Here is a 15119-nt window from a genome sequence, read left to right as displayed (position 1 = left end):
ATGCAGAACAGAACATGTCAAATCTTAAAGCAGATGTGCTACAGCAGCAGAGGCCCACAGGGGGTGCCACTGCTTTCTGGAACTGGAGAGTGCACAATGCTATCATTTCAACATGGACCAAAATCTCCAAGGAATGTTTCCATCACTGTGTTGAATCTTTACCATAAAGAATTAAAGTAGCACTGAAGGCCAGAGTACAACTCAATACTAGTAAAGTATACCCAACATAATATTTGTATGAAATAAGAAAAAAAATAATGAAAAAAGTATTGAAGTACAGTGTCTGTGTGTAGAATTGGGTGACACGGTTAATTTACAAGATACAAAATCATCAATAGGAAAGAAGATAAAAACATCACAACATGCATTTAAAAAAATTATTTAGTTTCACTTGTGACTAAAACAGTGTGATTAAATAAGATACATTCAACAAAACATAAAAAAAAACCCACTCACCTAATTATTATTATGTTAAAACAGTAACGCTACGTTATATTACTGCAATACTGATATATAGTACAAAGTACTATATATCAGTATTGTATAGTAAAGTATATCAGTATTATATAGTAAAAACTCCTTTGTCCCACACGCCATCAGACTGTTTAACTCCTCTCTGGAGGGGAGAGGGAGGGGAAACAGGAGGACAAAGGAGGGGGAACAACTAAGCTGTAGTGCCTCTTCACCTCACTGTGCAATACCTTTGTGCAATACTTTTGTAAATAGTCAACGGTGCAAATAGACCTCAATACTTGAAATGTGCAATTCACTTGTATTTTTATTTTTATTCCTATTTATTCTATTTATCCCCCTTCGTATATTTTATTTATATTTGTCTCTGTATTTATATTTATGTGTGTGTGTATATATATATAATATTCTGTAACTGTAACTTCTGTCGGTGCTGTGCTTTTGGAAACCGAATTTCCCAGAGGAACCCACCCGAGGGATTAATAAAGTTCTATCTTATCTTATCTTATCTTATCTTATCTTATCTTATCTTATCTTATCTTATCTTATCTTAAAGTAAGTCAAAGGCGTACTAAAGTACAGCACTTGGATAAAGTCCTGCTCTGAAAAAGCTGCAGGTGGTGCTGTTTACTGCAGGAGCTCATCTCAAAGCCCATACTGCAACTGTCTGAGATAGATACAGATTGGAGAAACAATTTAACCATCCACGGGCCAAAATAAACAATTTATAGCCTTTATATCTCATCTGTAGTAGTTTTAACAGTCAAAAAACATCACATCACTTCATTTAAGTTTAATACCAGCAGCCACATCCTGGCTACTTTTAATACTTTACATATACATTCTTTTACAGAAACGAATTGACAATCACCAAAGCATTAAAACTAAATAATACATTATTACTACATTACATGCCTAATAACACGTGTAATCTGCATTTTAAAGGAGTGGTGTTGACTGTTGGATTGTTATTTGTAAGAACTGGTAGGCCTTGCATGTGCACCCAGAATCCATTACTATGTGTGCAGATAGCATTATTTAATCCTGTCATACCTATTGAGTTGTCTCATTATGTTCTATTGAAGCCTTGTCCTTATTTTTATAGATCGAGGCCAGAGTAACCCAAGCTTAAAGTGTTCATTAAGGTATTTTGTCACTTAGAAATAAAAATTAGGTAAGAGATTAAGTGGCTGTTAACCACAGGTTGCTTAGTTTATGTAAAAATGTAGTTTGTTGTTGTTTTGGTTTATGTGTTGAAATTGTTTTATGTGTATGTTTATGTGCTGTATATGAGTATATACTTATATATAGTTAAACATGTATGGATCATTCTGAATAAATTCTGAATATTGATTTGTAAGAAATGAAATTTGAATACGGGGCTAGAAACAGAAAAAGTGTAAATTTCATCCTAGATCGCACTGACTTACTCAAATGTGTGGTTATAATACCGGATCTTAACTGGAAGAGAACAGAATCAACTTGATTGTGGAGAAGATGTTTATGGTGCTGTTAAACAACGCTCTTATCTGAACCTTATCTGTTTGACTTGTAATAATCGGTAAATAACAGTCTCTTCCTTATCCCATTGCTTTTATTCTTGCCGTTGCAGCATTGCTGCAGATCTTACAGTCCTGGGTTTACTTACACTCCCTGGTACAGATTTAATATTTTGCTGTTGTGAAGGTTTTTCCATGTGTTCTTCTCTTGAATGTAGTCGTGGTTGGAATAGAAAACGACCCTGGTTTTAACATACTTGTCATAATAGTAGTTGGAGTATTTCTTGAATTCTTCACTCATGAATCCGTATGCATCCACCTGAAGATGAAGTAGTGAGAAATAAAAAGGGGACTGAATTACACTGAAATAATAAATGATAAAAATGACATAACTGCTTTTGGAATTAGTAAAACACCTGGGGAGCCACTTTAACAAGCCCAGTTTATTAGTTTATCTTTAACTCCTTCTTTAACAGCAACAGCTAATGTTAAATAAAAATATAAATATACCTTTATCTTCACTATCTTCTCTAATGATAATTATTACTTTTATCATTAGAGAAGTAACATATTAAAGGGAGAACAATTATGGAAATTCAAATTTTCACGATTTCAGGTTTTTTAAGAATTGGTTTCTGTTTGGTTTCATGGTATTTCTAGAGCTCAAAGAGCCAGTTCCCCCCTTTCTTTTTTCTCCTTTCACTACAGATACTTGTATTATCGTGTGGTCTTTAACTTACAATATTATGCACCTTGAGGCGACTGGCTTAGATCAGCATTCTTTTTGGATTTACACATCTGAATTCAACAAGTTGCAAGCAGATGTTACGTGAGCTATCACTGCTTTCCACCTCGCCTAGACAGCATAAAGCTGGTGCAAATGTATTTAGGCTGCATTTGAACCCAGGAGCTTCTTGCTGTGAGGCAACAGTGCAAATCACGGTGCAATCTGAGGATATCCTAGAGCTTTAAATATGCAGTTTATCAAATACAGTCGCTTGCAAAAGTATTCGGCCCCCTTGAACTTTTCCACATTTTGTCACATTACAGCCACAAACATGAATCAATTTTATTGGAATTCCACGTGAAAGACCAACACAAAGTGGTGCACACGTGAGAAGTGGAACGAAAATCATACATGATTCCAAACATTTGTTTACAAACATATAACTGAAAAGTGGGGTGTGTGTAATTATTCAGCCCCCTGAGTCAAAACTTTGTAGAACCACCTTTTGCTGCAATTCCAGCTCCCAGTCTTTTAGGGTTTGTCTCTACCAGCTTTGCACATCTAGAGACTGAAATCTTTGCCCATTCTTCTTTGCAAAACAGCTCCAGCTCAGTCAGATTAGAGGGACAGCGTTTGTGAACAGCAGTTTTCAGATCTTGCCACAGATTCTCGATTGGATTTAGATCTGGACTTTGACTGGGCCGTTCTAACACATGGATATGTTTTGTTTTAAACCATTCCATTGTTGCCCTGGCTTTATGTTCAGGGTCATTGTCCTGCTGGAAGGTGAACCTCCGCCCCAGTCTCAAGTCTTTTGCAGACTCCAAGAGGTTTTCTTTCAAGATTGCCCTGTATTTGGCTCCATCCGTCTTCCCATCAACTCTGACCAGCTTCCCTGTCCCTGCTGAAGAGAAGCACCCCCAGAGCATGATGCTGCCACCACCATATTTGACAGTGGGGATGGTGTGTTCAGAGTGATGTGCAGTGTTAGTTTTCCGCCACACATAGCGTTTTGCATTTTGGCCAGTGGCAAACTGCAAACGGGACTTCTTATGGTTTTCTGTTAACAATGGCTTTCTTCTTGCCACTCTTCCATAAAGGCCGACTTTGTGCAGTGCACGACTAATAGTTGTCCTATGGACAGATTCCCCCACCTGAGCTGTAGATCTCTGCAGCTCGCTCAGAGTCACCATGGGCCTCTTGGCTGCATTTCTGATCAGCGCTCTCCTTGTTCGGCCTGTGAGTTTAGGTGGACGGCCTTGTCTTGGTAGTTGTGCCATACTCCTTCCATTTTGGAATAATCGCTTGAATTCGCTTAAATTTCTCAATAACTTTATCCCTGACCTGTCTGGTGTGTTCTTTTGGACTTCATGGTGTTGTTGCTCCCAATATTCTCTTAGACAACCTCTGAGGCCGTCACAGAGCAGCTGTATTTGTACTGACATTAGATTACACACAGGTGCACGCTATTTAGTCATTAGCACTCATCAGGCAATGTTTATGGGCAGCTGACTGCACTCAGACCAAAGGGGGCTGAATAATTACGCACACCCCACTTTGCAGTTATTTATTTGTAAAAAATGTTTGGAATCATGTATGATTTTCGTTCCACTTCTCACGTGTACACCGCTTTGTGTTGGTCTTTCACGTGGAATTCCAATAAAATTGATTCATGTTTGTGGCTGTAATGTGACAAAATGTGGAAAAGTTCAAGGGGGCCGAATACTTTTGCAAGCCACTGTATCCCTTAGCATTTCTATTCTTTGAATGTTTGCTTTGTCTCCTGTCCTGTTTTTCCATCTCTGAGTGAAGTTCTCACATTCTTTGCTGTCCTTGAGAAATAAAGAAACTGTACCTTTAACTAGCACTGATCACTGTGTGATAAGTCTTGGTTTTTGTTTTACTCTGAATTTTGGTCCATCTTTGAACCCTAACACAGTTAGCCTGTTGTGAGAATGTAAAAAAGAAAAATCACCCCAAAAAAGGCCTTAAAAAAAGAAAACTCTTGACAATAGTAACACATCAGACTTTGGCTAACAGCTAATAAAAAGTGTCCAAAAAAAAAAGAAAGCTGTTAAGAGAAACTGCCAATAATTCAAAGTAAATGATAAAGTTACCATTGTGAAATTTATATAAATGCATGAAGCTCTTGAGTTGGGTCATGTTATAGACACTTGATGAATCTGTTTGACAAGTTTATTAAATAGCTGTGTAAAACAAGGTGTGACATCAGTTTTATCGATGCTGTCCAGCTGGTCTGTCTTCACACATTGGAACAGTTCAATAAAACTGGTGACACACCTTATTTTACAGTTTTAATTTAAACATCTTATCTTATTTTCCTAGGAGGGTACACAAAAAGTCAGTGTTCCTTCAGCTTATCCCTGACAGTGGTTCAGAGCTTTAATACAACTTTATTATATGATTGCTGGGAAGGTCTTTCCACGTTGAAATATGCTGCTAAAACAGTAATAAGATAGTTTGACGTTAATATGCTTTTAATACAAAGTTAATGTACACATGGTGTGTTGCATTCTTCCAAAGGTGTGGTTAGAAGTAGTTGTAATGTTAAGAAGTTAAAATCAAGTGTTAACTCACTGTGTCACAGGTGTGCAGAGCCAGGAAGAGAGTGAATGCTCCGTTGGTTGGTCTGACCCTCGCCCAGTATCTCTTATTCAGATTGGGTGACTTCAAGAACCTGTAATGCAATGATATAATAGGTTGTAGGACTGGCCTTAGCAACAATGACTTGAAGTAATAATTATTTTCTGTATTACTAACAGTCTCTCACTTTGTTGTGGAAGAATGTTTCTGTACAACATTGCTTAAGTTCAATATTTGTAGGCATTTGTTTATGCACAGGTGTCTTAATTTCTCACCTCACATTTCCATTGAGTTGTGGTCTGGACTTTGAATGGGACATTGCAGCACCTTGATTCCACAGCAATTCTGTTGTACGCTTGCTGCTTGATTTGGAATCATTGTCCTAGTAAATGACTCAGTTTGGCTGGCTTTAGTTGTTCTACAGGCGGCCTCACATTTGGCTGTAGAACACTTTGATATACAGACAAGTGTATGTTTAACTCTTCGACTATAAAATGTCCATTTGCTATGGCTAGAAAACAAGTCCAACTCATCATCTTTCCTCTCACACTGTGGTTTCAGTCAATATGAGGCGTTTGAGCTGATATGCTGTATTTAAATGTGGTGCTGTGCATTATGGGCAGTCATTTCCACTTTGGGCTTATCTGTCCAAAGGACATTGTTCTAGAAGTCCTGCGGTTTGTTCAGATAGAACTCTTCAAACCTAAACAGTGCTGCATTTCTTTTTTAGAGAGTAGAGGCTTTTTCATTTTCCTCATTGTAATGTCATGATCTTTAACAATTAACATGCTAACTAAGACTGTTAGAATCTAAGGTGTAGCTATTGCGGTTTTTGCAATTTCTTTGACCATCACACACCCACTGTTGGGAAGACTGTAGCATGGTGTTAGCACACATCTGCATGGTCTGGAGCAATGACTGCAGAAAACTTCCCCTTGATTAGCAGAACCTGGCTGCTACTCACTCAATGTAAGCAGAAAGAACTGCAAAATGTCTGTTTGTATTTGTATACATATTGTTACAATGGGAAAAGTTAACTTGGACTATGCATAAAATCTGTACTTCAATATTGTTTGGATCATTTGATTAAAAAAAAAAAATCAAACATTATGGACCTTCAACTTATTTAACAACTTTTATCAACATTTTTTTTTAATTTAACTTAACAACTTTTAATATTGTAATTAAGAGAAGGCTTTAAATAATTTAAGGCTTTAAATAAAATTAAAAAAAATAGAATAAATAGTCTGCACTGTTTAAAAATAAATGTTCTGGAGTGGATGGTGAAAGAAGGCTGACCTGTTCCGCACATATCGGAGGAAATCCTGATGCAGAACGTAGAAGCGGCTCTCGTTGTACTGCCCTGAATAGTAGGTCCTTGGCCTGGGGGGGTTGAACAATAGGAGTAATGAAAGGATGATGAGATGTTTTAGTTTCTCAAATGCTATTAAATTTATTTGCTGGAGTGAACAGCTGGAAACATATGCTTATGTGCCTGCAGTGCATTTTAGACCAAAAAACTTTTACCTGAATATCAGTCTGAGTGTGCATGTATGACACAAAATTTAGATGGTCTGCAGAACAGCCGTGTAGTTATTAAAAAAAAGTGTGCATTTACTTAAGTGAAAGAAAAGTTTACACTTCTCCGTAGTAAACTATCTCAATTAATTGTCTGCAAATGAAATTTAATTGACATAAACAATTCTGCTTTAAAGAGTCTTTTAAATTCAAGTGGCAATACACGTCTTACGGTTTGACTTATCAGTATAAAGTAAATGTTGATTATTCCCCTAAAAGCTCACTTTCACCAAAATGAAGGCTTGATTTGCACAAACAGAAAGCAGATGTTTCTCAACAGTAACTGAACCGGCAAAATACTTAAAAAGTAAAAAAGCAAAGCAAAAAAGAAATGAAGTGGCTTATGGTGCTTTTCTTATCTGACCATCACTCAAACAATTTTCACAAATGTTTATATAGCACTTTACATGCATGTCTATTTCACCTACAATAAGACTAATTTAGAATCACCATCAACAGAATGCATGTTTTTGGACTGAGGGAACAGCAAGGGAATAACCACATGAGCACACAGAGAACACGGAAACTCCACAGAGGAAGGTCCCAGAAAGTTGTTTGAGCAAGAGATAAATGATTTGTAAAATTATTATTAAATTTAAGGCAAAACACTTATTACAAAGTTCTATTTTTTAAATGTACAGTTTTAATAGACACTTAATAAAATGTATGTTATAGCATTTGAATAAAAATGTCACAGATTCTGAATTTATTTTAATTTAACACCACAAAAAGCCATAAATACTGCAGCAGCACATAACATTTAGTTGATACTCACAGTCTGTTGCGGTATGGACCAGCAGAGACCTTTTCTCCTTTGAGAAGGCCCTCAAGCCATTGGTAATCCCTCATCCCCTCAGGAATCATCACATATTTTATACCTTGCCAGAAGGAAAATGAGGACAGAGAAGCCATCTTTACTCTAGTGAAATAAAACAAAAATCAAGGGCCAATGAAAAGCTTCATTACCTCATCATGAGGAGCAGCTTTGTATCCGTGTTTTTTAAGGATGTAACGAGATGAAGTGATGGAGTGGGCTGTGTGGACATACACCGATGTTTTGTTTCCTACATCTTCTTCAAAGCCCTTGGTGATGGCACCATTCATCCTGCCACACAGGCAGAAGCAGGTGTTGCAGATGTTAAGCTTGGCTTCAAATGTTTAAGCTTAGTAATTTGCTCAGATCAATTGAGAAGCAATCGTTGCTTTCATTTTGGGAGAATGGTTTTCTTGTGGAATCAACCACCTTCAGCAATACCACTGAAGTGTTGGCCCAAAACATTTCAGAACATTCTCTTACTGAAACTTAATTCACTTAACACGCTTTCCATTCTGACTCTATGACGACACTGATGTTTGAAAGAGAACAATACATTTTGAAGTTTCTACACCACAAGCAGGTGAGCTATCAGATACAGTACCACATTTTTACTGTCAAAGAATTTGCTGATCAGCAACCGTTCTCATGTTTTTTTTATATCTTTTTTAGCGTTCTTATGTTTTAAAGCTAACTTTAGTAAAAGATACACCTTAATAGTTGATAGTGTTGTTCTGTTTGTCCTTTCCTACCGAAAAACATAATCATGCGCATCAATCTCTACACCCATTCTGGTGAATCAAATAGGTTCTAGAAATCAGTGACGATACCCAGCCCTATATGAAAGTCACAGAGAAAGATAAAGCAGGGTATGCTTTACACTGCTTTATCTTTTCTACACTGGGCCTAGTGCCTGTCGAACAAAGCCAAGAGGTTTGCTTGGGGGTTTGTCTTACCGAAAAACGTAATCATGGCCATCGATCTCCACCCCCTTCTTTGAGCCGTTCAGGATTCCTCCAGTACCTACCACAGCACAGCGCACACAACCGTCACCACCGGGTTTTGGGAGGAGCAACGGCTCTTTTGGCTTTGGAATCAACTTCACTGACTTCATCACATCTGCAAACCAAAAGAAAAATTCAAAAATGTGTTTACTCTGAGTGCTGTAGTTCCAGCATAGTAATGTATCCTGTATATGAAAACAATGAAGCAAGATGAAGGCCATAACTCTTATTCATGCATTAACAGCTGTTTCTTCAGCTTTACCTGACTCACCTGCTCATGTTTACTAAAAGGGACGAGAGCTTTCAGTGAGCAAAACTAGAGTAAATTTGTTATGGTCTGTGTGGAGGGAGGCATGAAAGGACCTAAATTGCAGACTAAAACACAGAGGCCAAGCTGAAACTGAAAATGGTAGTTTTATTTGCTCCAGTGTTTAGCAATAAACTAAACTTGGTGATACAAAATAAACTTGTTAGGCTTGGCAAACAGACATATGAGGGAGGATGCAACACTGAACACAGGAAGGACTTAAATACAGACATGAGGTGATCAGGAGAAGTGGCAACACATGAGGAAACAGCTGACACACATGAACATAACGACGTCACAGGGGAAACTTAAAACTAAACTGGGGACCTCTTTCAAAATATAACAGGAAACATAATGAAATGCAGACAAGAACTTAAAGTTCATGTTGTCATGAACTGACCAGAGCTAGAACAAAAGTGCAACAAGAAAACCTGGAGCTCCTGAAGTAGTCCAAAACAAAAGACTATGAAAGGCACTTAGTCTGGGTTGACAAATCAAAAAACAACCTCAAACAAACAAACTTAAGATCTTTTATTTTTTTTTATAGCTGCTCCCCTCATTCCTTGTGAACTCAGCTGTTGCTAACTTCATTGTTTTAGCCCCTTGTCAGCCAATCAGCATTCAACTAACACATGGGGTCATTAATGTAGAGCAACATGCAGCTAGGATTTTGGAGGACTGAAAGTGCTGGTTTGAAACCACTCTCAGAAAGCAAATACACACAGCTGGACACAAGCTTGGTACCATAAATTCACAGCAAGCCTGGGTTTGAATTCAGCCCTGGTCTTTCTGCGTAGAGTCTGCATATTGCAGGTGGTAACCTATAGCAACACCATGTGACCCTGAATTGGATAAGCATAGGAAAATGGATAGGGGAACATTGATTTGAGAAGTAGCCTCAAGTCGCCTATTCATGTGCCAAAAAGTTGCTTGAGGATGTGTCATAACAAAAGAAAATAGGTGTGTCACTAAAAGACCTACCGTCGTACTTGAACTCCATAAAACCGAAAGGATTGTTAAAATGTGAGAGCCGATTCCACTCGCTCATGTTGATGTTGTCCTTGTGTAGAAACAAACGTATGTTTGGAAGAAAAGCCTTCTTAAAGTTTTCATCGTCAGAGTTTCGCAGAGACTGGGCACATGCCTGAAAATCATAAAACTATTAAATACAGGAAATTAGCCAAAGACAGAATTTGCTGTGATATAATTATCCAACTCTATTAAATAACATCCTTGAATAATTCAAAACGGGGAGAACCAAATGACAGAAAAAATGTAATAAAGCAAGAGTAAAATAAGTGTTAGCATTAGCCATGTGCCAGATAGTTATTTTTAAACATCTGTATTGGTTTCAGCAGAGAATTTCATAATTGGTGCATCACTGCAGGAAAGAGTGAAGGCAGACATATGCGAAGCCACAAAGGTAGAAAAACAGCTCCACAAAATGAAAATAATGAATTTAAAGGGGGAAACAAGGTACATGTATAGGTCACAAGGAAAACGATTGACTGCTTGGCTGAGCAGAATTCAGTGCTGCCTATACCCAAACACAGAAAAGTTAGGAACTGCATTTATATTACTTCTCTCATATGCTCGTATGCTTACTGTCGGTCTAGGTGGTGCATCCTGGTTATAAACATCATCAAAATCCCACTGAGGAAGCTTTGTGAAATTTATTTTGTAGAGGATAGGCATAGGAGTCTCAGCCATGGCTCCGCGTGTAGGGGTTTTAGATTTTGTCACTGGGTTCATTTTTGTTGAAATAACTTTTGCTATGCCAGCTGTGGTACACACAAAAGGTGGTGCAGATGTCTTTTTGATTTTTCCCAAAAATGTAATGACACTGTCAAGAGAAAAATGTTCCCATTTGTGTCCATTTTTTCCTGAGAAAGTTGTCCTCCTGAATCAGGAATTAGGCAGAAATGCAACAGAGGTAACAGATGACAAACAAATAGCAAAGTACAAATAACAGAACTAGCAAATCAGTTCACAGTTCCCTTTTTAATGATTCTTTATATCAACACAAAATATTAAAAAACAAAGAAAAAAAACCCAACTGACCTTTTTGATAAATGTTCCTGTGACAGAATAAACACCAGAAAACCAACAGTTACAAAAACGAGCAAAGAAAAAATCCTGAACTTTTGGACCGCCATCACTGCTGAGTGAAGGCTTTGCTGTTTAATTAAAAAGAAAAGTAGCCGACTTGTCGGATCACAACGCCATTCATTTGACCATTCACCTACATAATCAGAATAAGAAATTATTATGGAAATTGAACATTGGTATTCTCAATAATGAATCTGAGGTAAAAGAGATCAAAAAAGAAATACAAACCTGTATTGCCCACAATAAGGATGATCAGATAGACCCAACAATAATTTGGGATACTGTGAAAGTAGTAACTCGGGGGTATTTGATATCAAGGACCAGCTACCTCAAAAAAATGAAGAAGCTTACACAGTCCAAATTAGAACAACAATTAAGGGATTTGGAAAAAAAAAAGCATACAGATTTGAGTCCTGATTTGGCTGAAAAAATCAAAAACGTAAGAAAACAACTAAGTGATTTGACTATGGAGGAAATAGAAAAGAAACTGAGATTCACAAAACAAACATTCTATGAGTCTGGCTCCAAAGCAACTAAAGTATTGGCTAAACGGTTAAAATTAATGCAAATAACTAATGCAGTCAACAAGATTAGAGATCCAAATACCAAGGAACTACTATATGAACCAACACAGATAAAAAACACCTTTCAAGAATATTATAAAACATTGTATAGTCAACCGGATCAGAAAAATGGACCAGAAATTGTAGAGTTTTTGGATCAGTTAGACCTCCCTTCAATAGGGACAACTCAAAATGAACTATTAACCAAACCAATTACAAAGGAAGAACTGGATAAGGCAATAAGGAGATTGAAGACGAATAAAAGTCCAGGGAGTGATGGGTACCCCAATGAGTGGTATAAGACTTTCAAAGAGGTTTTGGCCCCTATTTTGATAGATTCTTTTAATTGGACAATAAAACACGCTAAAATTCCACCTTCCTGGAAAGAGGCCATCATCTCAGTCTTACCGAAAGAAGGTAAAAACAAGGAAAACTGTGATTCTTATCGCCCAATCTCCATCTTAAATGTTGATTATAAACTATTTACATCTATAATCACAAGACGCCTAGAGCTGTTCCTTCCTGACCTGGTGGATGAAGACCAGACAGGGTTCATTAAGGGGCGACAGACACAAGACAATATACGACGCACATTGCATATAATTAATGAAGTTAATAGAGAAAAAATCCCAACAGCCTTAGTGAGTTTAGATGCTGAAAAGGCTTTTGACAGAGTCTCTTGGATATTTCTTTTTGCTGTTTTGAAGAGAATGGGCTTTGACAGTATCTTCATCAAGTGTATACAATCCCTGTATCATAGGCCAATGGCTAGAGTTAAAATAAATGGGGACTTGACAGACAGCTTTGAGCTCTTTAGAGGAACTAGGCAAGGTTGCTGCTTGAGTCCAGCTCTTTTTGCTTTGTATATTGAGCCTTTGGCTCAGTATATACGGCAAAGTACAGACTTAAAAGGGGTTTTTGTTTCCAAACTTGAACAACGAATAGGTCTTTTTGCAGATGATATAATTATATATCTACAGGATCCTGATACGACCTTTCCTTGGCTGTTTAAAGCATTAAAATATTTTGGTAAAAACGCAGGATATAAACTAAACATCGTAAAGACTCAAGTACTCTGTCTGAATTATTTCCCCAAAGAATTATTACAAAATGAACTTAAACTAAAATGGGATTCAAATAAGATCAAATACTTAGGTGTCTATTTAACTAGTGATACAAGTACTTTATACGAGGCAAACTATGTGAAGTTTAGTAACACAATCCAAAAAGATCTGATTAAATGGGCTCCGCTTGTCAAGGACCTTAGCTCAAGAATAGAGGTAATAAAAATGAATGTGCTTCCCCGGTTATTGTACCTATTCACCTCATTACCAGTCCAAATAACAGATGCACAGTTTGGTAAATGGGATAAATTAGTTAGTAGATTTATTTGGAAAGGGACAAAGCCAAGAATAAGATTTAAAATACTCCAATCAGGAAAAGAAAAAGGAGGACTTGCCCTCCCGAATTTCAAGGAATATTTCTATGCAGCTCAGCTGAGATATACTGTTTATTGGTGTTCATCAGAATATACTTCAAAATGGAAGCATATAGAGTTAAATTATTGCCTATCATGTCATCCACAAGCAAGATTGGGAGAAGAAACTACCCAGCCCACGAACAAAAATCTCATCACTGAATTTACTATTAAACTCTGGTGGACAATAATGAAGAAATATAGAATTACAGAAGATTGTAAATTGCTGATTTGGCCTGCATACTCTCGAAAATTCCAAAGTGGACAATGGGATAGCACATTTTTAAGATGGGTCAATAAAGGAATTACAGCAATGTGTACATTAATAGATGGGACAACATTTAAATCTTTTGAGAATCTACAGAAACAATTCGGATTGGATAAATCAGATTTATTTAGGTACTTTCAATTAAGACACTTTTACAATACAGAAATTAGAAAGAAGCTCTCGAGAGAAAGAAATCGTATAATAGGAACAATAACAGGTGCATATAAAAATCTTCCATCAGGAATTCTGTCGAAATTATATGATGGCCTACAAAATTCGAATAGGAATGAAACATTATATATTAAACAAAAGTGGGAATCGGAACTACAAATTGAGTTGTCAGAGGATGATTGGCGATCCTTATGTCTCACACAGCATAACTCCACTAGCTCTAGACGATGGAGAGAATATGGCTGGAAAAATGTGATTAGGTTTTTTATTACTCCGTATATCAAAAGCAAGCAGTTGAAAACACCCCAACAATGCTGGAGATTATGTGGAGACTGGAACGCCAATCACTCACATGTGTTTTGGAAGTGTAAATATATTAAATCATATTGGGAAAGAATCGCGGCAACAATGACGAAGGTGCTGGGGTATGAAGTACTGTGTGAGGCACGAGTAATGTATTTTGGAATATGGGAAAATGTAAAAAAGGAGGACTGGTATTTGTTTAAGATTATGTTGTTGTCAAGCAAAAAGGTGATAACAAAGAATTGGCTGAAAAGCGATCCTTTAAAACTGGAAGACTGGATGGACGTAATCGAGGACATATATACAATGGAAAAAATGACTTACACTCTGAGACTGAAATCTGACAAACACCGAAAACAGTGGACAAAATGGATAATTTATAAGTCTCAGTCAGCCTTATAGGGCGGGACCTCTCGTGTTTTTTTTTTTTTTTTTTTTTTTTTGTGTGTTTGTTGTTGTGTTATTATTATTATTGTCTTGTCCGTATGTAATACAAAGGAAAAAGTACAAAATAAAGAGTTATAAAAAAAAAGAAAAGTATTTTCTCTTTCTTCTGAGATTTGCTCAGAGGTCGAAAAACCACCTGGAGTATTTAACAACTTGATGTGACTGCTGAGAATTCACAAAGACACAAGTGAGATAGCACTAGTTCAAGATGGCAGCCAACCAAACCGGTTGTGCGACTGCTGATTTTCACAAAGACACAAGTGAGATAGCACTAGTTCAAGATGGCAGCCAACCAAACCAGTTGTGCGACTGCTGATTTTCACAAAGACACAAGTAAGATGGCACTAGTTTAAGATGACACCCGGTTTGACCGGTTTCGTGCGTGTGCGTATGCGCGTTCAGGTGTGCTACCCATACCACAGCCACTCTAGGTATGTCTTCAGGAGTATGCAGTCGGGGTCCTCAACGTAAAAAGCAACGCTGTGAAAACCCCGTAGATGGGACTGTATTTAAGTTAGAATATCAAGGCGCCGAAGGGTATGTGTATGCCATTAAATATACCGAAGGGGCAGTTGTGCTTAGTGTAGATTGTGGCGAGGGATTGTTTTGGGGGGAACCCCAAGTCATGTCTACTAAAAACTGGAAGCTCTTCCGCACCGTAGTGTGTGCGGACCTGGACAATGTGGGCTTCCCAGAGCTGCTGTATGTTTCCCAGTGGAACAGTGCATCAGGCCCTGAGCTTTACAGGGTTGAGGCTGATCGTTTCAATCACAACCC

The 15119-nt window shown here is 37.5% G+C and overlaps 1 protein-coding gene across 1 annotated transcript; it reads right to left on the bottom strand.

The window, feature by feature from the left end:
* Nucleotides 1-1249: 1249 nt before the first annotated feature.
* On the bottom strand, nucleotides 1250-14431 carry LOC113028216 (alpha-N-acetylgalactosaminide alpha-2,6-sialyltransferase 1-like). Its single transcript, XM_080305404.1, has 9 exons — nucleotides 11066-14431; nucleotides 10610-10904; nucleotides 9986-10148; nucleotides 8650-8812; nucleotides 7846-7984; nucleotides 7655-7758; nucleotides 6601-6684; nucleotides 5296-5395; nucleotides 1250-2289 (listed from the first exon to the last, which is right to left on the bottom strand). Exons 1-9 carry the CDS (start codon nucleotides 11158-11160, stop codon nucleotides 2116-2118), a joined length of 1317 nt encoding a protein of 438 aa, XP_080161530.1. The 5' UTR covers nucleotides 11161-14431; the 3' UTR covers nucleotides 1250-2115.
* Nucleotides 14432-15119: the final 688 nt, after the last annotated feature.

Source organism: Astatotilapia calliptera, chromosome 8 (genome assembly GCF_964374335.1).
Source record: "Astatotilapia calliptera chromosome 8, fAstCal68.1, whole genome shotgun sequence".
Lineage (NCBI taxonomy): Eukaryota > Metazoa > Chordata > Actinopteri > Cichliformes > Cichlidae > Astatotilapia > Astatotilapia calliptera.
The sequence above is the reverse complement of the archived record's forward strand: the minus strand, read 5'-3'. Positions and strand labels throughout refer to the sequence as shown.

Coding starts and splice junctions, on each gene's coding strand:
- LOC113028216 (XM_080305404.1), bottom strand. CDS start 11,160: ATGGCGGTCCAAAAGTTCAGGATTTTTTCTTTGCTCGTTTTTGTAACT. Junction 10,149..10,609: donor ATGCACCACCTAGACCGACA/GTAAGCATACGA, acceptor TATGATTTTCAG/GCATGTGCCCAGTCTCTGCG. Junction 7,759..7,845: donor AAGCTGCTCCTCATGATGAG/GTAATGAAGCTT, acceptor TCCTTCTGGCAA/GGTATAAAATATGTGATGAT.